This window comes from Crinia signifera, chromosome 19 (genome assembly GCF_055691185.1).
Source record: "Crinia signifera chromosome 19, ASM5569118v1, whole genome shotgun sequence".
In the NCBI taxonomy this organism is placed as follows: Eukaryota; Metazoa; Chordata; class Amphibia; order Anura; family Myobatrachidae; genus Crinia; species Crinia signifera.
In genome coordinates, this window is record NC_139226.1 from 57439644 (window position 1) to 57466691 (window position 27048).

Here is a 27048-nt window from a genome sequence, read left to right on the forward strand (position 1 = left end):
GACATGACAACAGAGCGCACAAAGCAGAAGTGGTCCCTTTTTGCAGTTGTGCACTCAATTAATGTGTGTTTCACCCATTAACTACATCATGTGCTGTGTTTTGAATGTTTAAATGTTTAATATCATATTGAAGTAAAGTTAACACAAATGCTGAACATCATTTTCCAGTTATATATAAGTGACGCACAAAAATAAAAATTTCCTTCAAAAGTTGCACAGCCAAAATCTTTTGCCGCACACAGCCTTCGTAAAATTAGAGGGAACATTGGCCTGCACATGTGCATAACTGCTTATGCCCAGTAGCTAAACATCGCTCCCTCGTGTGAACGCACTGGGGGGTGATTACACCAGAACGATCTCCCTTTAGTAGTACTGACAACAAGACAGCACTGTATTTCTGGATTACAGGATTAATGTGCAATCCAGTACTTACTTATATATTACCAGTTATTTATATATTACAACATTCACATCAGTCCCTGCTATAGTGGGGCTTACAATCTATATCCCCTACCACATGTGTACACACACACACACACACACACACACACACACACACACACACACACACACACACACTCTACGGTTCATTTTTGTTGGAAGCCAATTAACCTCCCAGTATATTTTTGGAAGGGATCCAGTCATTCGGTCACCAGCAAGTTGTTAGACAGTCAAAAGGTCTACATAGCGTTTTTCACTGTTTTTTGAGCCGACATGTGCCGACAGGCGGAATATCATGCCCTACCATCCACTAGGGCGTGGAGGGAGAATAAAATAGTGTGCCGAGCGTAACGAGGCACCGAGCCCAAAGCGAGGTGACGCGGTGCACTTTAACGTTGTCCATGTCGTCTGTGTCCCCCCCCCCCCTGTAGAGTCTTGGGTTTCTGTTTCTTTTCTTTCTACGAGAAGCCACAGTTGCACTAGGCTACTGGCTACACAAATGCTCCAAATCCCGCTCATTAGACAAAACAGCCAACCATTGGTATGCACCGCTGCCTGGGACCAGTAAAGATTTAAATGAATTACAAAGCTCTTTTTATTACTGATGGTTTATGTGACATGTGTTTAACATAACGACTGACTCCTCTTCGCTTCCAGAACAGCAGTTTAGAGGCCTTTTATATTGTTGACAATTTCAAACTGCTCTGTTTATACTGAAACTTGAGTTTCTAGCCTCACCCTCCCTGATTATTGTGAAGATCATGTTAATGATTAAATGACAAATAATGAATTATGCTGGATTTTATTGGGCGAGCATCTGGTAAATACAGTATTATTGTCATTAATGTGTGGTGTACATCAGTGCTTAGCAGCATTTGACAGTACGTTGTACATGGAGATAAAATGTTTACAGGTTGGCTATGGTGAGGACATTTGAAGGAAATTCTTGAGCACATGGGAAGCCGGTGTACAGATCAGCTGGTGAGCAGATGTGGACAAGCAAGAGTGAAGATCAGTTTTGTGGTGGGATTTAAGACAGACTGAATCAGGGATGGATCAGAATGGAAATCTGTGTGTATCTGGTTATATCTAACAAATTATTAATATTATTATTATTAACCATTTCTTATATAGCGCTCACATATTCCGCAGCGCTTTACAGAGAATATTTGAACATTCACATCAGTCCCTGCCCCAGTGGAGCTTACAATCTATATTCCCTACCACAAGTACACACAAACACAGACATTCTAGGGTTAATTGTGTTTGGAGCCAATTAAACTACCTGTATATTTTGGATTGTGGGAGGAAACTTGAGTACCCGGAGGAAACCCACGCAAGCACGGGGAGAATATACAAACTCTGCACAGTTAGAGCCATGGTGGGTATTGAACCCATGACCTCAGTGCTGTGAGGCAGTAATGCTAACCATTACACCATCCGTACTGCCCCAAATAAAGCATACATGAACACTGCCATGCAGCATTTACCATGTATAATATGGGTAAAACCAAGCGTAGGCAAATTTTTCTACGTACAGGATCATAGGAACAACAGCATTTGCATCCACCTATGAATCAGGAGGCCCTCATCCTAAGCTTCCCCAATTCTGCATTGACTCTGCTTATTTTTTGTAAACTTTTACTCATGGGAGGAATTGAATTGTGCTGACATGGTAAGCCGGCTAAGCCAGGTACCAGTGCCTTACTCCAATAGCACCCTACCAGCCCACCGGGTATGGATCATTAGGTCACAAGCATTATGGTCAACAAGCATTAGGTTGACACCATTAGGTCGACATGCAATTAGGTCGACATGCAGGAATGTTGACATGACTTTAGGTCAACCGGGTCATTAGGTCGGCATGGGTAAGGTTGACATTGAAAAAGTAAACTTTTTTTTTTTTAACCGGAATGTCAACACAGTCACCATAAACACGTAGCACGGTGTCCCCTTGCATAGCTTGCTGTGCTTGCCATGCTTCGGACACACTATTTGGCATGAAATACCCCCTGTCAGCACATTTTGGCTCAAAAAAACAGTAAAAAAAAACACCATGTCGAGCTAATGACCCTGCCGACCTAACCCATGTCGACCTTCCTGCATGTCGATCTTAAGTCATGTTGACCTAAATGTATGTCGACCTAATGCTTATCTACCATCATGCTGGTGACCCAATGATCGTATCCCAGCCCACCTGCTGTCAATATATATTTTCTTTTACAGCACCAATTGAAGCTTCATTGCCTATGTACAGACCGTATTCAGAAGGCACCGTCAGCACCAGTCCTGGTTATCTCTGTAGAGGTACTAGATGCCTCATTATTTTAAAAACTGGTCTGATAGCTGAGAATGCGATTTCTCCAGGCACTTAGGAGTCAGAGTGACATTTCTTTAAAGGATCTCCAATATATAATTTTAATTGTATATTCTTTATACAACAAATGTGTGAAATTGCTGTACCTGCACTTCTCTGTCTCCATACTTCTGGGGATTCTTGCTGTTTTGACACTTTTTCCTCAGCTTCTTCAATTCACTTTGACATTTCTCAATAGACTCTGACTTGGAACGGTGCTCAACCTGGTATTTTTTCAGTGTCGCCTGGGGACGGCGAAGGAAATGCTATCAGTTACAAAGTGACAAACTCTTGATACAAATGATCACAATAGACAATGTAAAGAAACGGAAGACAAAGTACGCACAGTTAAATACTTGATGTCTAACTCCAGCTTGTGTTCCAGTTGCGACAAGAGTTCAGAGTGGAAAAGTTTTAACTGAAAAGAAGAACAGAAAAATATTGTATTTGTCTTGTTAAAACATAACCTCATCTTTATTAAGCCATTCATTTCCAGCATCATTTAAAACTGTTCTGACTGCTCCATGTCCATGATTGGGCAAAATAGATAAGTTGGGCAGCCAATAAAAATGCAGTAAACAATCAAAAGCTGGTTGAATTTTGGACATGGCGGTCGATGTATCTAGCAGTAAAAAGAGTAAAGAAGTTGATCAATCATCTTTGAGGTAGCATTTATCAAGTACAGTACATACTAAATGATAGGTACAAGCAGAAAGTAGAAGGGGATTTGTAAGATTCTCCCACGGATCCACTTCTCTCTTTTCACGCTTGATACAACAACCCACGGTTACCCACGGTTACTGGGTTTTTTATCGAAAGACCATGTGGTCTTTCTCAAGAGAAAAGTTTGCAAAAATGTCACATTTACTTTTGAAATTCAAATAATTCAATTCTATTTTGATTTTTTTTTAATTGTTAACTATTTACAGATGTTTAATTCTAATTCTAATACAGATTCAATCCCAGACAAATGTTTCGCCCTATATAATCCCAGTGCTGATTTTTCACCTGGGATGAAATATCCAGCATCGGTAAAAACCACGTGGATCGGCGAAATTGAAGCGAATGACTTCTTAATTAGTGTTTTATCTCTCTCTACTTAATTTCTCACCATGCTTGGTAAATAGCCCCAGTCCCCACTGTTAATTTTGTTTCCTGCATAAAAATACAAGAAAACTATTTATTAACAGATAATTATGTAGCACTGTCCAGAGAATATTGGCCAATCATTGTCCCAGTGAATCTTAAGGCACACACACACTGGGTGACTTTGAGCTGAAAGACACTCAAAACAGCATGTTTGAGCGTCTTTCAGCTCAAAGCCGTCCAAGGCCCTTATTCTGATCGGTGCGGCCCGATCAGAATATGCGGCCGCAACCGTGCAGGCGAATCCCCGCCTTCCATACGGATCGCCACCTGCCGTCCGTATGCGGATATGTGGCGATCCGCATGAAATTGGACGGGGATACGCCTCCTCCATGGTGGGAGCAGCCCCTGCATTCGATGGTCGCCGAACATCGAATGCAGGGCCGCACGCTCCACCAGGTCCCGCAACACAAGACCACACGGACACTTGTCCGTGTGAAATCATGTATAGAGGCGGGCAGCTGACATCCGGCGATGTCAGATGCCCGCCCCGTACACACGCGTCACGGCCTCATTACCATGCATACGCCCCGCGTTTGCATGGGAACGCCCATGAAACGGGGGGCGTATGCATAGGGTAATGAGGCTAAGTAGCCCCTCACGCCCCTCTACGCCCCCTGTGCGGCGTATAAAGAATCCGTGCGGCGAAATCGCCTGCACATGCGCAGAGTGACCTCTGCACATGCGCAGACGATCAACATCGGCGGTCCGTCCGCATGCGGGAATTTCCGCACCGATCAGAATAAGGGCCCAAGTGTGTATGGCCCGGCGATAATCGCTGATCATGCTGCATCATCGCCAGGAAAGCCCCCCATCTGCTGGTATTACCAGCAGATGAACGGCTTTGCATAGCACTGCACTATACAAAGCTGCCCCCCCCCCACTGACCGTGCTGGGCAGCGGGAAAGCCGCTCAGTGTGTATGCACTGAGCGGCTTTCCCCCTAGCGATGATAGCGATCATCGATGTCCATACACACTCGGCATAATCACCCAGTGTGTATGGACCTTTACAATCTATGGGACTAATTAAGAAATGTAGGCTAATGCATTACCAGTTCCATCCTGTACGCAGTGGAAGTGCGAAAATATGATGTAGCCCCAGAACTGCATTGAGACGCTAGATAGGAATACAGCTCACCATTCACAGGACAATTATACATTCTTACCACATACCTGTGCCTTCACCATCATCCTTGTGACAGGAGACCACCTACAACAGTGGTCAGGGAACTCGGTCCTCATTAGCCCACGCAGTGCATGTTTTGCAGGTCTCCTCACAGAATCACAAGTGAAATAATTAGCTCCACCTGCGGACCTTATAATATGTGTCTGTGAGTAACTAGTACACCTGTGCACCTGCTGGGTTACCAGCAAAACATGCACTGTGTGGGGTAATGAGGACCGAGTTCCCTGACCACTGACCTACAGGCACAGCATTACAACTTGCTGTGGACTATTACCCCAGTCCAGGAGCTCATATATTGCTGACTGCCCTGCTAGGGCTCTCCTGGTAAATGATATGGGGCCTAATTCAGATCTGATCGCAGAGCCCAGTTTGTTTGCAAATGGACAAAGCCATGTGCACTGCAGGTGGGGCAGATATTAAATGTTCATTAAGCTTTGAGTTGGGTGTGTTCAAACTGAAATCTACAGTAAATTGCAGTGCAAAAATAGTCCATTTAGAATGCAGCTGCAAGGCCAATCTTCCTAGCAATGCGTTCATCATCTGCTGATCTCGCTCTGCCAGTCTCTCCACTGGGTGCCCATATTCCACAGCATTCAATATGAAATACTTCTACTCACTTATAAAGCTATTATCCAAGCTACACCAACATATATCTCTTTGCTTATCTCAAAGTATCTCTCAACTCGATCTCTCTCAAGATCTGTGTCACTCATCCACACTCATTACTAGATCTCATTCACAATTGCAGGACTTTCATCAGGCAGCACCCACCCTATGGAATGCCCTCCCAAGGACAATAAGACTCTCCTCCAACTTCTAAACTTTTAGGCGTTCCCTGAAAACTCGCTTCTTCAGGCAAGCTTATCATATTCCAAAACCCCACATAACCTTCAAAATCTTTACTTCCCATCAGGACTGTTCTTTGTAATCTGGTGGGACTGCTATGCTAAACTGTAGCTAGGGCCTTCTCTTCCTACTTCACTATAGATTGTAGGGTGTGGTATGTTTCTCCGACAGTCGGGATCCCGTCAGTCATTATCCTGACGTCGGTATCCCGACTGCCTGGACTCAGACAGCGAGGCCAGCGCAACAACGCCCCTTGCGGGCTCGCCACGCTGCGGGCACTGTGGCTCGCTACGCGAGCCACCTATTCTATTCTCCCTCTATGGGGGTCGTGGACCCCCACAAGAGAAAATAGCCCTCGGTGTTTTAACAGTCGGGATCCCGACGTCGGGTTAATGACTGTCGGGATCCCGACTGTCGGGACCCCGTCCGGAACCCAGATTGTAAGCTTGCGAGCAGGGCCCTCCTACCTCTATTTCTGTCTGTGATTACCCAGTTTGCCCTATCACTGTTGATTCCAATTGTAATGCGGGATGGAATATGCTGCGCTATATAAGAAACTGTAAATAAATAAACAGCCAATATTTACCCTGCACAGAAACAAAAAGATTCACCCAAATCCATAATTCCTATCATTGTAGATCAGGGCTCTCCTGTGGTAGAGCAATGCGCGCCCATAAAGGAGGCATGACCTCAGCTGAAGGGGGTGTGGTCTTGCAGGAATGTAATCTATTGTGTCCAATCATGTTGGCTTTCTGTCACATACACACATATATATATATATACATATATATATACATATACACATACATACATATATATATATATATACATATATATATATATATATATATATATATATATATATATATATATATATATATATATATATATATATATATATATATATATATATAGTGGGGTTTTAGCATCAAACGGGTAGGCACAGGTGAGGATTTGGCACAGACTTAGACAGTGACATCACGGCTTGGGTCCAAAACAGGGCTTGCCTGAGTTTTATTGCAGCACTCAGAGCAAGAAACTAACAACAGCCTTTACACTTCAGGCAAAACAGAAAACAAAAACCTGCTCGTCTGAGCTCTAACTAAACAGAATAAACGTCCCTCTCTATACCAGGGCCACACTATGTGACACTGGACACACACAGCAGATATAGATCAAGTAATGCAGTACTTACAGCCTTGTCTCTCTCTAGCAGCAGCTTACTGCCTCCAACACCCAGGGAGAGAGAGAGAGCCCTAAGGAGAGGGCTGACTCCTTTTTAAAGAATCAGGTGTTCTCCTGATTACCAGCCCAGGACAGAACACCCTTTGTAAGCCGGAGCTTACCACACAGATTGAAATAGCCTGCAGTCTATATGCCATAAGACAGGATTCTAGGGGAAAAGTACCTGCCGTCTATGACTTTCCCTGCCACTGTCTTACATACCCTCCCCCTCTGTTCGAACCTGTGGGGTCGGACACTGTCTGCCAACTGGCAGTATGTTCGGGATAGGGCATCGGCATTACCCTGAAGCCTTCCTGCTCTGTGTTCCACTGTAAATTTGAAATTTTGCAAATTGAGAAACCATCTCATGACCCTTGCATTTCTCTCTTTGGCTTGGTACATCCATGTAAGTGGGGAGTGGTCAGTGATTAATCTAAAGGAGCGTCCTAAGAGATAGTACTTTAGGGATTCAAGGGCCCACTTGATTGCTAAGCACTCCCGCTCGACTATACTGTAGTTTCTCTCCGTAGGTGTGAGCTTCCTGCTCAAGTATGTTACCGGGTGTTCCTCTCCACCAACTTCTTGGGAGAGGACAGCACCTAGTCCCACATCAGAAGCATCAGTCTGTACGACAAACTCTTTTTTAAAATCTGGAGTGATCAGGACTGGTTGATTACAAAGGGCCACTTAATTCTTGGAATGCCCTTTCAGCCTCTGGGTTCCAGCTGACCATAACTGCCCTACCTCCTTTGGTAAGATCGGTTAGGGGCGCTGCCATGGTTGCAAACTGGGGAATGAACCTACGGTAATACCCCAGAATTCCCAAAAATCCCAAAAAAGCCCTGACTTGTTTTTTTGTCGAAGGACGAGGCCAGTCTTGGATAGCCTCCACTTTATTTATTTGTGGCTTTATTATACCTCTCCCGATAACATACCCCAGGTAACGTTTTTGGACCTCCCCAGATATGGCCTGTCTACGCGCTTCTGGTACTCTATAGGGTTTTAAGCGTACCCGAACTCCAGGTTCGGTGACAATGTCATGTTTTATGGCTGTGGTGCGCCCTGGAAGTTCTGAGAACACATCATAATTCTTTTGTACTAACTCTTTAGTTTCCTGCTTCTGGGATTTGGACAGGGTCTCTGACACCCGCACCTCTGGGCTATCACTAGAGGGGGCACTTACAGCTGTCAGAGTCTCTCTGTCTTTCCAGGGTTTAATTAAGTTCACATGGTACAACTGTTCTGGCTTCCGTTTACCTGGTTGATACACTTTATAATTTACACTTCCCACTTTTTTATCTACCCGATACCGTAGATCCTGGTTAATGGCCATATTTGGGAACTCTTTGTCAGCATTGGGGTATTGGGGCTCACCATTTATGACTTTAGGATTTTCCCTAGCTCTTAATAAGGTGGGATCTCTAAGTGGAGCAGTCCCAAAATTATCACGTGACATCTCTAGCTCAGGCATGTCACACGCTTCTTCCTGCTCCTCAGCTTCACCTGCAAGAACAGCTAGGGGAAAACGGTCAGATTCAATAGTGGTCACCCCTACCGTTTGAACCTCAGTATCCTGATCAAAAGGCTCAGGACTAATCACAGGGCACACATTCTCATTATTAACATCATTTCTAGTGCAGTGTACATTCTTTTTCCACAAGTCCCAGAACAATGGGAAGTCTCTTCCCAGGATCACACTATGCATCAGGGTCTCTACCACGCCCACTTCATGGGACACAGTTCCACAAGTACTCTTTAGCTGGACTAAAGCTGTGGGATACTCCTTGGTGTCCCCATGTATGCACAAGACCCCTATGTAACGTCCTGTGAGTGTCCCAGGGTCTACCAAGCTGGCATGGATGAGAGTAACTAAACTCCCAGAGTCCAGTAGAGCCCTCCCGGGATAACCATCCACCTTTACATGACATATTTGCTGTCCAGTTTCTGACACAGTCTCAGCAGAGAAAACAGAACGTGCATATAAAGAGCTTCGCCAGGCTGTATCACACTCCATTGGCTCAGAAGTAAGGGGGCAATTGGCAGCAATATGCCCAGGTCCATGACAACGCCAACACTGTATGCGGCCCCAGTCTTTTTGCGACCCAGGTTTGGACCCCACTGTCCCTTGGGAACGCCTCTCCACTGTTTGTTCCCCATCTAGGCCACCTCCCTTTACAACATTATTCACCCCTCTAGTAAACGGAACAGTCTTACCAGATGATCCGGCCGCTTTGCTGTTCTTGAGGGTGGAATGTCCAGGAGGCACTTCTTGGAGTAGATTTTCAGTAGCTCTGTACCTCTCAACCAAGTTGACAAGCCCCTCGGCATCATTAGGGTCGCCCTGACCGACCCAGCGCTGAACCTTTGGAGGTTAGGAACAACGATACTTGTCCAGCACGACTCTCTCCACGATCTGCGCTGGTGTAGACTCCTCTGGCTGTAGCCATTTCCTTACCAGGTGGACCAGGTCATACATTTGGGACCGCGCAGGTAACTGTTCAGAAAAAGTCCAGTTATGCACCTTCCGGGCACGCACACTCATGTTTACGCCTAAGCGAGCAAGGATCTCTCGCTTGAGTTTCGCGTAGTCGTTAGCATCCTGCTCACTCAGATCAAAATACGCCTTTTGTGGTTCTCCAGTTAGAAAAGGTGCTACCACACCTGCCCATTGATCCACGGGTAACTGTTCACGCTCTGCTACACGCTCAAACACCGCAAGAAAGGCCTCTACATCATCCGTGAGAGTCATCTTTTGCAGAGATTTCTGTACTGCAGCCCGTGTGGTTGGAAGCAAGGGTTGGGGTGTTTGCACACTCTGCGCCACACTCTTAGCCACATTCTGTATTTGCTCTTGTAATTGCAGATTAATTTGCTGCTGTTCCTTTAAGGCTAGTCTGTTGGATTCAAGCAGCAAAACATTGGTTTCAGCCTGGGCACGCATGGCCTCCTCATGCACCTTTTGCTGATATGCGTTTGCCTGCCGCTGCAGCTCATTTGCCTGCACCAAGTGTTTTAAAAGGTCCTCCATTTTAACAGTCTCCTGTTGCAGTGTTACAGCAGCCTTTAGCCAGGACATGCAAGTATCAGTGCACTCCAGACACTCACTTGTGGCTGGTTGCCTTTAGCAACAACTTCCAGCTTGCTGTAGCAAAAGTCCTATAGTTCGATGTATGTCTCTTTAAGTGAGATGCTTGCTCGCATTCTCCACCATATGTGGGGTTTTAGCATCAAACGGGTAGGCACAGGTGAGGATTTGGCACAGACTTAGACAGTGACATCACGGCTTGGGTCCAAAACAGGGCTTGCCTGAGTTTTATTGCAGCACTCAGAGCAAGAAACTAACAACAGCCTTTACACTTCAGGCAAAACAGAAAACAAAAACCTGCTCGTCTGAGCTCTAACTAAACAGAATAAACGTCCCTCTCTATACCAGGGCCACACTATGTGACACTGGACACACACAGCAGATATAGATCAAGTAATGCAGTACTTACAGCCTTGTCTCTCTCTAGCAGCAGCTTACTGCCTCCAACACCCAGGGAGAGAGAGAGAGCCCTAAGGAGAGGGCTGACTCCTTTTTAAAGAATCAGGTGTTCTCCTGATTACCAGCCCAGGACAGAACACCCTTTGTAAGCCGGAGCTTACCACACAGATTGAAATAGCCTGCAGTCTATATGCCATAAGACAGGATTCTAGGGGAAAAGTACCTGCCGTCTATGACTTTCCCTGCCACTATCTTACAATATATATATATATATATATATATATATAGTAGAGAGGAAGCGGCACTCGGAGTCAGAAATAAAGAAAAACGCAGGTAGATTCTTGATCAAACGTTTTCAATGTTATACAAACATCGTCATCAGGATAAGTGAACAAGCTTAAACACACACCTTATAAAGACATCACCCCATCACGTGTGGTTGCCCGCCAACAGCTCCTAATTGACGCATCTAATCATGACGCAATCAGCAGGAGACGGTGGTCATAGCAACCAGCTATAAACAGTGCAAAAATATTTACCTGCGTTTTTCTTTATTTCTGACTCCGAGTGCCGCTTCCTCTCTACTCCATATTTGGGACCGCCGAGTTCTTATTTGAGGGCACCGGGGCACGGTAAAATTACCGGAAAGGTGTGCTGACCTACAACTACTTTATATATATATATATATATATATATATATATATACAGCCCCGCCCACAGCCCCCATGCTCCGGGCCTAATTGTGGATGGTAAATGATTAAATATTTTTAAAAAATGAAGAAAAAAATGTCGTACTTTTGCTTGTGCTAACTTTTTGACTATCGACATAGACATAGTCAGCCATTGGGATACCAGACAAAAGAGGACTGAATAATAAATACAACATTGTATTTTTGCTTCCAAATTAAACTACAAAACCCTAATTATGTAAAGATTGCTGAATAAATATTTGTGTTTAGGAGCCAAATCTTCCTCCTTATTGACTTTTATGGGTGTTCTAAGTATGTGAGAGTCTGGCACATTTTCCCAGGGGTATCCATATAAAGTCATATCCCTCATGCAGCACAAACATGTGTAGGAAGCGCATTCTATAATTAGACATTTGTGTTTTCATTTAGTGAAATATAAAGTTAATATTATCCATTTCCCTATCAGTATCAAGTATCAAGTAATAATTACGGTTATGGCAGTGGTTCCCAATCTTTTATGAATCACGGCACCCCAGAGCATCAAAATATTTTCAAGGCACCCCTAGGCCAAATGCTTCTTATCGAGAAATTCTGAGAAAAAAATATTAAATGAAGTGCATTGTGTTTATATGTCACAGTTATCTGGTGAGGGGCAGGATTTGCTTCTGTTTGTCCACATATGTTATGATTGGCAGCCACTGGTTTTGCCTGGTACATTGACCATAAATAATATGAATTGATCCTGGTCCACCAACCCAAGGCACCCCTGCAGGTGTCCTGAGGCACCCCCGGGGTGCCTAGGCACACAGTTTGAGAACCACTGAGTTATGGTATAAATCATAGACTCATGATAGACAGTCACAAGGTCGACAGGGTCTAGAGGTCGACAGGTAAAAGGTTGACATGGTTGAAAGGTCAACATGGTCAAAAGGTCGACATGTAAAGGGTCGATATGGTTAAAATGTCGACATAAAAAAGGTCAACATGGTCAAATGGTCAACATTCAAAAGGTCGACATGAATGTTTTATGTTTTTAGGGTGTCTATGTCGACATAGGTCACTATGGACACTGTCTGTGGGCAGTATTCAATGAGAAAAATTCTCCGTGTTTTATGGAGAATTTTTGCTTTTTTCGCCCTGGACGGAGCATTTTGCTCTCCAAAAGTGAACCACCCTATTCAATGTGAAATATTCGCTGTCTTTCTAAGGGCAGTATTCAATGAAAAAGTTCTCCGTGCATGGAGAGCGTTTTATTTCGCTCTCCATGCACTCTCCGTGTTCCGGAGGGCTCGCTGCCACTCCTGCTCCCTCTATTCAATGTGGTTAAGACTCACCGCCACTCGCGGCGAGTCTTAACCCCTGCAGGGAGCAGGGAGCTTTCAGGGAGCCGGAAGCAGCCAGAGAGATTAAAGTCTCCCTGGCTGCTCCAGAGGACTGTGGAGGGGAGGGGGGCTCTCCAGGACCCAGGCTGCAATCCCCTATAGCCAGCGGGGGACCCAGTATTCACTGCACCGTTCGTGCATAGTTACGTTCGGGAGAATGAATATATGAATATCTAATGAGTGGCTCGAGCGCTCCGGCCCCCTGCTGGCTGCACTGTGTAAAAAAAAAAAAAAAAAAATTTAAAAAAATATTTTTTTTAAAATTAAATATATATTCATGTGCTATAAGCACATGAATAAAAATAACATGCCCCTTCACAGAAAAAAAAACCTGATTTTTTTACACCAAAATTAAAAAAAAAAACCCTTTTAGATTAAAAGTTCACATTCCAGCTCTCCATCAAAAGATGGAGAATTTCTACACGGAGAGAGACGGCGAAAATTACTTAAAAAGACGGCGAATATTTCACATTGAATAGGGTTGCTCGCTTTTGGAGAGCAAAAGTCTCCATCCAAGGCGAGAAAAGCACAAACTCGCCATAAAACACGGAGAATTTTTCTCATTGAATACTGCCCTAGTGATTTTCGCCGTCTCTCTCCGTGTAGAAATTCTCCATCTTTTGATGGAGAGCTGGAATGTGAACTTTTAATCTAAAAGGGTTTTTTTTTTAATTTTGGTGTCAAAAAATCAGGTTTTTTTTTCTGTGAAGGGGCATGTTATTTTTATTCATGTGCTTATAGCACATGAATATATATTTAATTAAAAAAATATATTTTTTTTAATTTTTTTTTAATTTTTTTTTTTTACACAGTGCAGCCAGCAGGGGTCCGGAGCGCTCGAGCCGCTCATTAGATATTCATATATTCACTGCACCCGATGCACGTTCGGGTGCAGTGAATACTGGGTCCCCCGCTGGCTATAGGGGGGGGCAGCCTGTGCTGCCTGGGTCCCGGGGGGTCCCCCTACCCTCCACATATGTTCTGGGGCATCCAGGGAGACTTTAATCTCCCTGGATGCCACCGTCCCACGGCTCCCTGTCAGCTCCCTGCCGCGGACGCTCGTCCGCTGCAGGGGTTAAGACTCGCCGCGAGTGGCGGCGAGTCTTAAATACGTTGAATAGTGAGAGCAGGAGGCTCCGGAACACGGCGAGTGCATGGCGAGAGAAAAAATCTCTCGCCATGCAAAGAGAATTTTCTACATTGAATACTGCCCTAAGTGTCTAACTGCGCTCGTCATGCTTCGGGCTCGGTGCCTTGCTGCGCTCGGCACACTATTTTACTCTCCCTCCACATCCTAGTGGATGGTAGGGCATGAAACACCGCCCGTAGGCACATGTCGGCTGAGAATTTTGTAAAAAAATGCACGTCGACCTTTTTCATGTTGACCGTTAGACCCTATCGACCTTTTGACTGTCGACCATTAGTGGTCGACCATATGACTGTCTATGATGAGTCAGTCTATGATCAGTCCGGATACCAATAATTACAATGCTTCACTGTAATTCAACTAGCAGTGCACTGAATAAGCCGTGATAGACGGAACATGCTTTAGAAATGTCCATAACAGCTAAAAAAGTGTTATTATTTATTTATTAGCAGTTTCTTATATAGCGCAGCATATTCAGTTGCATTTTACAATAGGAGACAGTGATACAAAAAACTGGGTATTTACAGTCTGTCAAAGGTATGAGGGCCCTGCTGGCAAGCTTGGCATGTAGGATGTCTATGCACAGAAATGCTTTCGAACAAATGTAATAACCGGCAATTAGAAATCACAGTGCCAGAATTCCGACCAGCAGTGGCAACATCTCTGCAAATGCCACTGCTGGAATGCTGACAACCAACATCCAGATCATGTATGCCAGGGACTGTTAGCATTAGACCGCTAAAGGTTTAGGCACTTGAGTTAGGGGGTAGGGTAGGCTGTGGGGAGGGAAGGGTAGCGTTAGGCTGTTAGGAGGTAGGGGTATGGTTAGGCTGTGGGGAGAGATTAGTAGGGTTAGGCTGTGGAGAGGGATGGGTAGGGTTAGGCTTTGAGGATGGATGGGTAGGGTTAGGCTGTAGGGAGGGAAAGGTAGGGTTAGGCTGTGGGAAGGGAGGGTTAGGCTGTGGAGAGGGAGGAGTAGGCTGTGGTGAGGGAGGGGTAGGGTTAGGCTGTGGAGCGGGATGGGTAGGGTTAGGCTGGAGGGGTAGGGTTAAGCTGTTAGGAAGGATGGGTAGGGTTAGGGTGTGGGTAGAGATTAGTAGGGCTATGCTGTGGGGAGGGAGGGTTAGGCTGTGGGGAGGAGGGGTCAGGTTAGGCTGTGGGGAGGGAGGGTTAGGGTTAGGCTGTGGGGAGAGATTAATAGGGTTAGGCTGTGGGGAGGGAAGGTAGGGTTAGACTGTGGGGAGGGATGGGTAGGGCTAGGCTGTGGAGAGAGATGGGTAGGGTTAGGCTTTGAGGAGGGAGGGGATGGGTTAAGCTGTGAGGAGGGATTGGTAGAGTTAGGCTGTGGGTAGGGAGGGGTAGAGTTAGGCTGTGGGAAGGGAGGGTTAGGCTGTGGAGAGGGAGGAGTAGGCTGTGGTGCGGGAGGGGTAGGGTTAGGCTGTGGAGAGGTATGGGTAGGGTTAGGCTGAAGGGGTAGGGTTAAGCTTTTAGGAGGGAGGGGTAGAGTTAGGCTGTGGGGAGAGATTAGTAGGGCTAGGCTGTGGGGAGGGAGGGTTAGGCTGTGGGGAGGAAGGGGTAGGGTTAGGCTTTAGGGAGGTTGGGGTAGGATTAGGCTGTGGGGAGGGAGGGTTAGGCTGTTGGGAAGGAGGGTTCAGGTTAGGCTGTGGGGAGTGAGGGTTAGGCTGTGGGGAGAGTTTAGTAGAGTTAGGCTGTGGGGAGGGAGGGGTAGGGTTAGGCTGTGGGGAGGGATGGGTTAAGCTGTGAGGAGGGATGGGTAAAGTTAGTCTGTGGGTAGGGAGGGGTAGGCACTAATGGGGAGAGCTAGGGTCCAGCTAGGGGGTTTAGGATTACAGTTATGCAATAGGGTTAGGGTTAAGCTGTGCAGGGGGTTGAGGGATATGGATAAACATCTGGTAGGAAGTGTTAAGGTTATTCCTGTAGGGATTCTGACCAGCGGGATTCCACCATCGGTCTCCTGACCTCCAGCATCCCATTTCTGACCATCCTATTTGCATGTACTGTATTCTGACAAAACTTCAGTTGCAGTACCTGATATATATTTGATTCTTCAAATGGAGTCATTGTATTTGAGAATGTTTTAATTTGTTTTAAAAATCTACTTCTCATTTATTTAGCACCTTCTGTGGCCCTCCAGCTGTTGTGAAACTACACATCCCAGCATGCCTTGCCATAGTTTTAGCATGCCCTAATTTCAAAACTATGGCAAGGCCTTCTGGGATGTGTAGTTTCACAACAGCTGGAGGGCCGCAGGTTGGACATGCCTGCTCTAGAAGATAATACATACTATCAGATTGATTGCCCATAGCAATAGACCATCTGAAATAAAACTCACATCTTAGTAAATTTCGTCCAATATTGATTGCATGCAAAATGCTGGGTACTGTAGTTACACTGTAACCCAAAGCAGCAAACGTAGAATGCATGTATTTTGCCAACATGAGCTTACGTGCACCATAAACTGCATTCCCATGGGTACCATAAACTACATCTGCATATGTGACAAAATGTAAATGAACTTGTGGGTGGTGAGCCCAAATGCAAAAATATCATATGGGCCCCCCTCCTCCACCCCAATCCAAGTGCACAATATGCAACAGGGCAGTGGGTGACAGGGAGAGGCAGAGGGTGATAGGGTGAGGCAGAATGTGTCAGGGAAAACCAGTGGGTGACAGGAACAGGGTGAATAGGGCAACAGTGGGCCCCTTAGTCCTCAGGGGCCCTGTTACACTGCACCTGCTGCACCAATGGTAGTTCCGCCTCTGCGTTAGATAATTAAATATGTAATAAAATATGACTGGAATATGCCCGTGCATTGGTTGGCAGACAGTAGTAGTAGTCTCTCATTTTACAAAGAAAATACATGGATCTCAATAGAAACTACACATTTCATATTGGGCGGGGTGGTCTGACATATGCTGCTCCACATCGTCGGCTACCGCATTCTTAAGAATCGCATATGCACTAACATATGCGATTAGTAACACAGTGCAGAGTGCCGACGCCAGCTGTGGGGCATGCTGGGAGGGATCCGTGACGGATCCCTCATACAGCGCTGAAGAGAGAAGTCGATATGCTTCTATAGGGTATCACCAGCTTTTTCTGGCAATACTCCCCGCTGCGGTAGCCTGGCAGAGGGGCTTTAGTGCATATGAAAATGAGTTAAAACCCTGATAACTGGGTTTTTACCTCATTTTCACTTTAGTGCATCCCATCCACAGGCAATTACTTTTGATAAGGGTTATAGCACTGCAGTATACCATATACTGCAGGGCTGGGCAACACCGGCTCTCCAGATGTTGATGAACTACACATCCCAGCATGCCTTGCATCAGTTTCAGCATGGCCACATAGCAAAACTAATGCAAAGCATCCTGGGATGTGTAGTTCATTAACATCTGGAGGGCCGGTGTTGCCCAGCCCTGATAGCTTACACTGTACATAGACAATGATTACCATAAGGTAGGGTTAGAGATAACACATCAATTTACCATAAACACACTGCTCATTTGTCAGCTTTCACCAACACATTGGGAAACCCCAAAAAAAGGACAAAAGGTAAGAAAGTCCCAAGGCGCAGCCAATCCTTGCAGCCACAAGTTGGAAGAGGGACCACAAACGACGGCCCTGCTGGTTAGACTTGGTAGAAGAAGAACAAACTTGTTGGCGCTGGATTTGTTGTCACAGATTTATTTGACAGTCGTCTCCGTCAAGATTCGGTGTATATGAAAAAATAAAAATGCAATGGGTCAGAGGAAATAATTCACCAAGGAAATATCTCAGTGACTTCAGGGAAGGGGTCCGTACCCAACTCACAGAAGGGAAAAGAGGTGTACACCTATAAAGTTATCTTTCGCTGGTTAACCCTTGGAGTCACCACGTGTTGTTTAGAATCCGACAATGATAGATGTGGATAAAGAGGGGTTCGTACCGTACTCACTCTCAAGAGCAGTTGGATCAAGCGCGTAACGGTTTCTTTGCTTAAAGGGGTCACCACTCAGTGAAGTACAATTCTCATCATACCAAATACGGGGTGTCACTTATTAAGATGCGTACCGTACTCACTAAAACAAAGTGTTGCTAGAAGCACCATTGTGTAAAACAATCACCTGAAAAACGGTCACATTGGTCAATGACCGCATATGCAGGAAGATAGCTCACAACAAAGTCCTCAATCACTCCTGGCCAACATGTTTCAACGGCTGCTGCCGTCTTTCTCAAGGCCATTTGTGGCCATTGGCCAATGTGACCGTTTTTCAGGTGATTGTTTTACTCAATGTTTTTATCTTTTTACTGTGTGGTTTATTAAACCTTTTGTTGAACTACGTTTGAGACCATTGTCTTTCCTTCCTCCCTCAATATAAACCACTGCCTGTGGATATTGAGACGAGGTGTTAAAAGGATCGGAGGTCTCCCCAAACAAAAGATACCTTTATGTGCTTCTAGCAACACTTGTTTTAGTGAGTACGGTACGCATCTTAATAAGTGACACCCCGTATTTGGTATGATGAGAATTGTACTTCACTGAGTGGTGACCCCTTTAAGCAAAGAAACCGTTACGCGCTTGATCCAACTGCTCTTGAGAGTGAGTAGGGTACGCACCCCTCTTTATCCACATCTATCATTGTCGGATTCTAAACAACAGGTGGTGACTCCAAGGGTTAACCAGCGAAAGATACCTTTATAGGTGTACTACTCTTTTCCCTTCTGTGAGTTGGGTACGGACCCCTTCCCTGAAGTCACTGAGATATTCCCTTGGTGAATTATTTCCTCTGACCCATTGCATTTTTTTCATATACACCGAATCTTGACGGAGACGACTGTCAAATAAATCTGTGACAACAAATCCGCGGCAACAAGTTTGTACGGTACTTCTTTACCTTCACGGCGCCACTAGATTAGGACAGATAGGAAATCGTGGTCATCGCGGGCATTGAATGCACTAAAAAATAGGGTGCGACGCGATGCCCGCGATTTCCCATAGGGACCAATGTTAAATTTCTCAATGGACACGATTTTCTGTTCAATGCCTCAATTGACACGATTTTTCCATAGGAAACAATGTTAAATGGCCCACAGAGGCCAAATAGGCACCCTCAAGTTGTTAACGCCACCCCACGATCAACGTCAACCCGAAGCGTGGCGAGCGCAGCGAGCCCGCGAGGGGCGGCGGTACGCGTCCTCCGACCTTTTCATGCCCTACTATCCACTAGGGCGTGGAGTGAGAATAGAATAGTGTGGCGAGCGCAGCGAGCCACCGAGCCCGAAGCGTGGCGAGCGCAGCGAGCCCCGCGAGGGGACGCGGATACCTGTGAAGCCCGCGAAGGGACGCGTTTACCTGTGAAGGTATCCGCGTCCCCTCGTGGGCTCGCTGCGCTCGCCACGCTTCGGGCTCGGTGGCTCGCCACACTATTCTATTCTCACTCCACGCCCTAGTGGATAGTAGGGCATGAAAAGGTCGGAGGACGCGTACCGCCGCCCCTCGCGGGCTCGCTGCGCTCGCCACGCTTCGGGTTGACGGTGATCGTGGGGTGGCGTTAACAATTGTGGGGGTCATTTCACACTTGAGGGTGCCTATTTGGCCTCTGTGGGCCATTTAACATTGTTTCCTATGGAAAAATCGTGTCAATTGAGGCATTGAACAGAAAATCGTGTCCATTGAGAAATTTAACATTGGTCCCTATGGGAAATCGCGGGCATCGCGGGCATCGCGTCGCACCCGATTTTTAGTGCATTCAATGCCCGCGATGACCGCGATTTCTAGTGGCGCCGTGAAAGTAAAGAAGTACCGTTTGTTCTTATTCTGCCACATTGGGAAACCCATTCGCTTTTGAAAACGATACTGAATATTTATGGGTATTTCTACAGGGTATGTAAATGTCGCTGAGATACTTACCACTTCTTCCAGTTGAACTTGAATCTGTCGATGAACTTCAGCCATTTGGAATAGCGTATCACCTGTAGCAATCAACCAAATATAAATAGTAAACATTATATACCTGTATATCAAACACCGGGCAGGAAGACAGAAGAGACAGGACCTATAACATTCCCAGGGACATGTAAGTGATCTGCGGCCATACAGTACATTATCACATGCAGTGTGGTCTAGGTGATGAACTGCATTCCCAGCATAGCCTTTTTTTTCCATTTATGTAATATTATTATTTTTATTCATAATAATAATAATAATAATAATATTACATAAATGGAAAAAAAGGCTATGATGGCAATTGCAGTTCATCAGTGATCAAGCAGCAAATAATTTAACCTTATCAACATCCTTATTTTTATTAAATATAAGTATTCAAATGAAAAATGTAAATAAAAAATGATTTCATAAAGTCAAGTAAATAAGAAGATACTCTGGGGGTTATTCTGCTGGATTCGCAAGGCAGCTTTGCGAGTCCACCAAACCCCACTCTGCGAATGGTGTCCTGGCCACCACCCATTCGCAAGGACGATTCCCTCGCAGGGCCTGTGGATGGATGTTACCCAGTAACATCCATTCGAAGCCTAGTGGGATCCACCCACATCATTCCATGGACCATTGCATAATGGCGAAGGTGCACGCATATAAAAGTGACTCTGAAGTCACTTACATATGCGTGGATGCTCGGGAGGAAGTGGGCGGGCAGCTTACATCCAATGATGTCCGCAGCCGCCCCCACCGCACCCGAGTCATCAGGCATTTGAATGAAACGCTGGGTGTTCCCATATGCTAATGATCCGGGCCACCACCCCATACCCCTCCACGCCCCCCGCCCACACACAGAAATGACCCTGCGCATGCGCATACGCCCACCATCGGAGCCACAGCGAATATTCTGGCCTGTGCGAACGGACCAGAATAAGGCCCCCAGTTCTGCTGTGTACACATGGTGAGATTCAGGCTAATTGTCCATTTTGACCATCCGATTTTGGCTAACTGCACTTAAGATTTACTTCAGATTGCTATTTGGCCCTAGGCCAAATACGATCTACAGGCATAATTGGGCCTAACTCAGACCTGATCGCAGGACAAATTTGTTCTGAAACTGGGCTAAACCGTGTGCAGGTGGGGCAGATGTAACATGTGCAGAGAGTTAGATTTGTGTGAGTTATTTTATTTCTGTGCAGGGTAAATACTGGCTGCATTATTTTTACACTGCAATTGAGATTTCAGTGTCAACACACCCCACCCAAATTTAACTCTCTCTGCACATGTTACATCTGCCCCACCTGCAGTGCACACGGTTTTGCCCATTCTGAGAACAAATTTGTCCTGCGATCAGGTCTGAACTAAGCCCATAGACAAGACAGACTTGCCTGCACAGTCTATGTAGCCATGCGATACCGACGGATGCCGCTCAATAGGTCGACCTTATTTAGGTCAAACACTGAAGGTCAACAGGGCTTAGGTCGACGCCTGCAATAGGTCGACATGGCAAAGGTCCACAGGGTTGGAACGTCAACACAAGAATTAGGTTGACAATGGGAATGTTGGCAGTCAAAGGTCGATATGAGTTTTCACGTTTTCTTGAGCCGACATGTGACTCTACCATCCACTATGGCCCAGTGGGAGAATATAATATTGTGCCGAGCGCAGCGAGGGGATGCGGAGAGGGGACATTCGGGTAAAAAAACATGAAAAACTCATGCTAACCTTTTGACTGACGACGTTCTGATTTTCAACCTAATGTTTGTGTTGTGTTTGTGTCAACCTATTTCAGGCATCGACCTAAGCCCTGTCCACCTACAGTGGTCGACCCAATGCATGTCGACCTAAATAGGGTTAATCCAATGACCCCTACTCGATACCGACACCCCGGAGCTGCGCATTGGGATCGCATGTGGCTGAACACTGAGCGATTTTGACTATACAGTATGCTATACTATGATAACCACAATGGCACCGTGTGTACACAGCTTCATATTACGTATACAGCACATATTATTATCCACCCCCCCCCCCCCCCCCCAGAAAATAGTTACAGCAGGCAGCTAGGGAGGACTACAAATGATGATGATTAGAAAAGTGAGATTTTGTAGGACCTTTTACTTTACTGATGATGATGATGATGAGATGGTGCCTGTTCGCTTTTTCGTGCTACACAAATTGTTTAGCTTGTACCTACTGTACCACACATGTCCTATTAATTTGCAATTGGGAACTCCCGTCAGATTATCTGGGATTTGTTTCGGCTGCTTAAGGTAGACAAAGCAAAATACCGTAAAGCAGCCCCGTTTTCAGCAAAATCGGGTCTGTGGCAAGGTAAAAACACACATGTTTCATTGAACCTGCGTTTTCATAGCAAAACTGATCTTTTATCAGGCGATCCATTCAACATCTGGCATCCCCATCGGTATGCAGGGCCACCATCCAGAGGTGCTCCTGCACCTCTAGCGTCTGACCGGAGCAGTGAGCGCAGAGCGCCCAGCACTACCCGGAAGTGTAGATTCCAGAAGCGTTGCCGCCGGGCAGTGAGTGCTCGCCTCCATTAATTATCATATTAATTAAACTGCTGTGAGAACATGGCAACAAAATGTTTAGAACAAAGGCTGGTTCTCGGAGCAGGCTGTAACAATATTGCCTGCTGATTTTGTGTGACAGTGTAGGCTGTAATCAGTGGTGCAAGTAAGGGGGTATAGCGTGGTACGGCGTACTTTTCAAAAATATGTTGCAGGTACTGTACGCGATAACATCTCATGCCCCCTCTGCTGTCATTTAGTTTTTTAATAAAAATCAAATTGATGGCGCCATTTGTGAGGGGCCGACTAGCATGGGACAGACAAAATGACTAAAATATTTTTGTGTAACAATAGGTGTGAGTAAGGGAGGCCCTGTCTATTGTGTCAGTCCCTAGCACCACAATTTCTGATGGCAGCCCTGTTGGTATGTATGCGGGGTGGGTTAGGGTCACGCTGGGGATGGAGGGGGGGGGGGGGGGGGTAGATATAGCCACTAGTGGGGAGACTTGAGGTTAGGCTGCGGGGAGGGTAAGGTTAGGGTAAGGCTGCAGGGAGGGATTTAGTTCACTTAAAAGGGGGGGGGGGCTAGAAATAGGCATTGGGGTACAAGGGCTAGGTATAGGCACTACCGGGGAGGGTTAGGGTCAGGCTGCATGGGGGGGGGGGGGTTAGGGTTATCCTGCTGCAAGGGAGGGGGAGGGGTAGGGGAGAGGGTTAGGGTACATACATGGGGTCGCTTTACAAATGGAAACAACAGTGATGGGACAACCAGGGTGGTAACAGACCGACATACTGTACAGGTAGGAGGGCCCTGCTCGCAAGCTTACAATCTACAGTTATTGACGTAATGCAGTCTGGATCATGTCAGTGGTATGGGGCACTCAAATCAGGACGGTCCCGCTGCCACCAGGATGCTTGGGAGCAGTGTGGAATTTTACCTTACAGAATATTGATTACTCAGTAACAACCTCACAGCCCCATACAGTTTTGAGCACTAGATTTTGGCTATCTACCACCACTTACATCAGGGCATTTGCAACATTTTCCAGCCGAGGTTACCCCATATGAGTGCCAACGTTGCTGTAAAAGATGTGTAAAATATCCAATAAAAAATGCCAGGGCCGCAATCGAGGAAAACAAATCACTTTAGTTATTGCCGGCAAATGATCAGAAGTCAATTCATTGAAGTTTAGTTAAATATTGCACACACAAAAAAAAAAAAACACAGTCGCTGTGAGCGAGGCTGGCATTTTTAGGGTATATTTTGCACATCTCTCAAAGCAACGTTGGCACGCAAAGGGTTAAGCAGATGGGACGGTAAATCTGGAATAAATATGTGACAGATCAAATAAATGTAAAATGTTAACACCAGCTACTAAAAATGCATTACCCCCATGTGCTGAAATAAAGATGAATATTGTTTCCAACTGTTTTTACCCTAATTATAACATTCTTGGAGTTCAACGTGACACAGATTATCTTTTGGTTCTAGCCAATGTAAGAGGACTAACACACTGCTAATCACGCACCCACATAGCTGAAATACTCAGTCATAGTAGCTGGTGTCTGGGTAGGTAATAGACCACATTCGTCATACTATAGTTAAAAGGACAGATTTTGTGCTGGAGTTCTGGAGAGTGTATCCCAGATAAGGTACTGGTATTCCCCCTCTAGGCACCATATAAAAGTAAGAGAGAATTGATAAATATGTTCTACAAAACAATGATGCTGGAGGCATGACGATAAGGAAATGAACAAGGCAATAAATATAATGGAGTGATTGTGTCTTTTTCAGAACATGACTCACTGTAGGTCTGCAGTGAGTTCATTGCAGGAAGTAGCAGTGACAGTCTAGCACTGGAGAAGGCCAGAAGGGGATTCCTGCTAACTCCAGTAATCAGATTGTAGGAAAACCTTATTTATTGTGCATTTAATACATGTGCTTATCACATCTGTCCAGCTTATGTGGACGAAATCACAGGAAACGGTATATTCTTATTTTGTTTTTGTCAATGAAATTATTTTCTGGTAAACAGAAACAAAACACACTTGCGACATAGAAAATAATCTGGTACTTGTGGATTATCACGGCTCCCACGATGGCCATCGTATGCGAAAAAATCACATTGCATCGCATGCGATTTGATCGCATGCTATCGCATACGATTTTTCACTGAAAAGCATCCAAATGCATTGGAATTAGTATGAAACATGTTCAATGGCCCCCAAATGGCATTTTTGAGGCTGTACCACCCCCACTATCAACGCGAACCCGAAGAGTGGCGAGCGCAGCGAGCCCGCGAGGGGCGTCGGTACGCGTCCTACGACCTTTTCATACCCCCACGATCCACGTCGGCGTGGAGTTGAGAATAGAAAGTGTAGCGAGCGCAGCGAGCCACCGAGCCCAAAGCGTGGCGTGCGCAGCTAGCCCCGCGAGGGGACGCGGATACCTTCAAAGGCTATACGCGTCCCCTCACAGGCTTCACAGGTGTCCGCGTCCCCTCGCGATGCTCGCTGCGCTCGCCACGCTTCGGGTTCGGTGGCTCGCTGCGCTCGCCACACTTTCTATTCTCAACTCCACGCCGACGTGGATAGTGGGGGTATGAAAAGGACGTAGGACGCATACCGCCGCCCCTCGTGGGCTCGCTGCGCTCGCCACGCTTCGGGTTCGCGTTGATAGTGGGGGTGGTACAGCCTCAAAAATGCCATTTGGGGGCCATTGAACATGTTTAATACTAATTCCAATGCATTTGGATGCTTTTCAGTGCAAAATCGTATGCGATCGCATGCGATGCGATCGCATGCGATGCGATTGCATACGATTTTGACAAAAAACTGCAAAAATCTGTAAAAATCGCATCGCATGCCATCGCATGCCACTATATATGGCATGCGATGGCATGCGATGGGAGCCGTGATAATCCACAAGTACCAATAATCTTTTCCAACGGTACCCATCAGGGGTGCCCACTTTCTCCCTTGATCTTTGCTTTAGCGGTTGAGCCTCTGGCTGAACACATTAGATGTAATAACTCTATTAAGGGTCCGGTATTTGGTAGTTCGTCCCATAAAATTAGCCTTTTTGCGGACGATGTCCTATTATGTCACTTAGATCCTGAAAATTCTCTTCCCGCTTTACACAGGGTGCTACAAGATTACTCCGAAGTATCATTCTATAAATTAAACACTGGTAAGACGGAGGCCCTTCCCCTGGGGCTCCCCCAAGATATTATCACTAGATTAAAAGAAAAGTACAATTACTCATGGCAAACCCGCTCACTGAGATACCTAGGAATTAATTTGGCACTGGAAAACCATATATTTGAGTGCAATTATAACCCCTTGTTGAGGGCCTTTGCGGGAGCTGACTGGAGACTGGATGATGCACGATGTATCATGGCTAGGGAGAGTTGCTGCTGCTAAAATGGTCCTCTTACCGAAATTGATGTACCTTTTCCGCTCTATCCCCAGATCCCCCCAAAAAAACTTAATGAACAACTTTAACCAACTTCTGACTATCTGGAGAGGGGCCAAACCTAGAATCGCAAAGAAGATACTAATGAGATCTAAATCCGAGGGTGGATTTACTACACCTCTTGTATTCTGAACCAGGCTAGGGATAGGTTCGATCTTAAAGACCCAAAACCGTGGGTGATGTTGGAGAGTACTTGCTCCCACCCTACGCCTATCGCAGACCTGGTATGGCTCCCACAAAATGAAACTAGGAAATTCTCAGCCCTCTGTAAATCTATCAAAGCCACCCTAGATGTCTGGTATAAAATGACGGCTTCTCTAGAAAAGACAGCCCTACCGGCCCCCTTCTTATCATTAAAAGATTTGAAATCTTTAATCCCCAATGTGCCATTAGATAGATGGATTAATCAGGGAATAGCTTCAGTGGGAGACCTGTATGTCGGGGATAATTTTGCACCCTTCAATTATATACAAAACAACTTTAATATCCCCAAACAGGACTTTTTCATCTATCTACAGATAAGAAGTTGGTTACAATCACATCTAAACACACCTAACACAAAACCAGCTTTCCCCGCCTATCTTAAAACTAGGATGAGCACTTATTCTCACAAAGGCGGCATATCGTGGTGGTACTCCCACTTACTCTCTATAAATGTAAGGCATAAACTGAAATCACAATCCCTATGGGAGAGAGATCTGAACAGATCTCTCAGTGAGGAAGATTGGGAGAACATCTTTAGATCCTGTTTCAAGATATCACGTTGTATAAATCATTCTGAAATGTTTTTCAAGCTTATCCATAGGGCCTACTTCACCCCAGCCAGGTTGCATACAATTTGGCCATCATCCCCTAACTCCTGTTGGAGGAGGTGTGGCAACGTTGGGGATATTTTCCACATATTTTGGGAGTGCCCTCGCCTGCGGCCTCTCTGGGGGGAAGTATTTCAGTTAATGAGCTTAATATTAAACCAACCCTTCTTCCTGACCCAGCTCTTGCCCTGCTCCATATTTTCCCATCACATTTCTTGGTGGCTGACAGGTATATTTTAGGTCATGTCCTTATAGCCACCAAGTCGATTATTGCTAAACTGTGGAAATCTGATACCATACCATCCCTAGAGGCTATCCGAAACAAGGTACACAGTCACTTTATCTACGAGACTGCCGATGCCAAGTACTCTTCTTCCCCAAACTCAGTAG

General features: G+C 45.7%; 1 protein-coding gene across 2 annotated transcripts in view; it reads right to left on the minus strand.

Moving 5' to 3' along the window:
- Positions 1–27048, minus strand: part of LOC146042570 (BAR/IMD domain-containing adapter protein 2-like) — a 168756-nt gene that overhangs the window by 54119 nt on the left and 87589 nt on the right. For both annotated transcript variants that reach the window (XM_083162625.1, XM_083162624.1), the window contains exons 5-7: positions 19817–19878; positions 3144–3215; positions 2905–3042 (exon numbers count right to left, since the gene is read on the minus strand). In XM_083162625.1, the coding sequence (XP_083018751.1) occupies positions 2905–3042; positions 3144–3215; positions 19817–19878 (272 nt within the window). The remainder of the gene's footprint in view (positions 1–2904; positions 3043–3143; positions 3216–19816; positions 19879–27048) is intronic.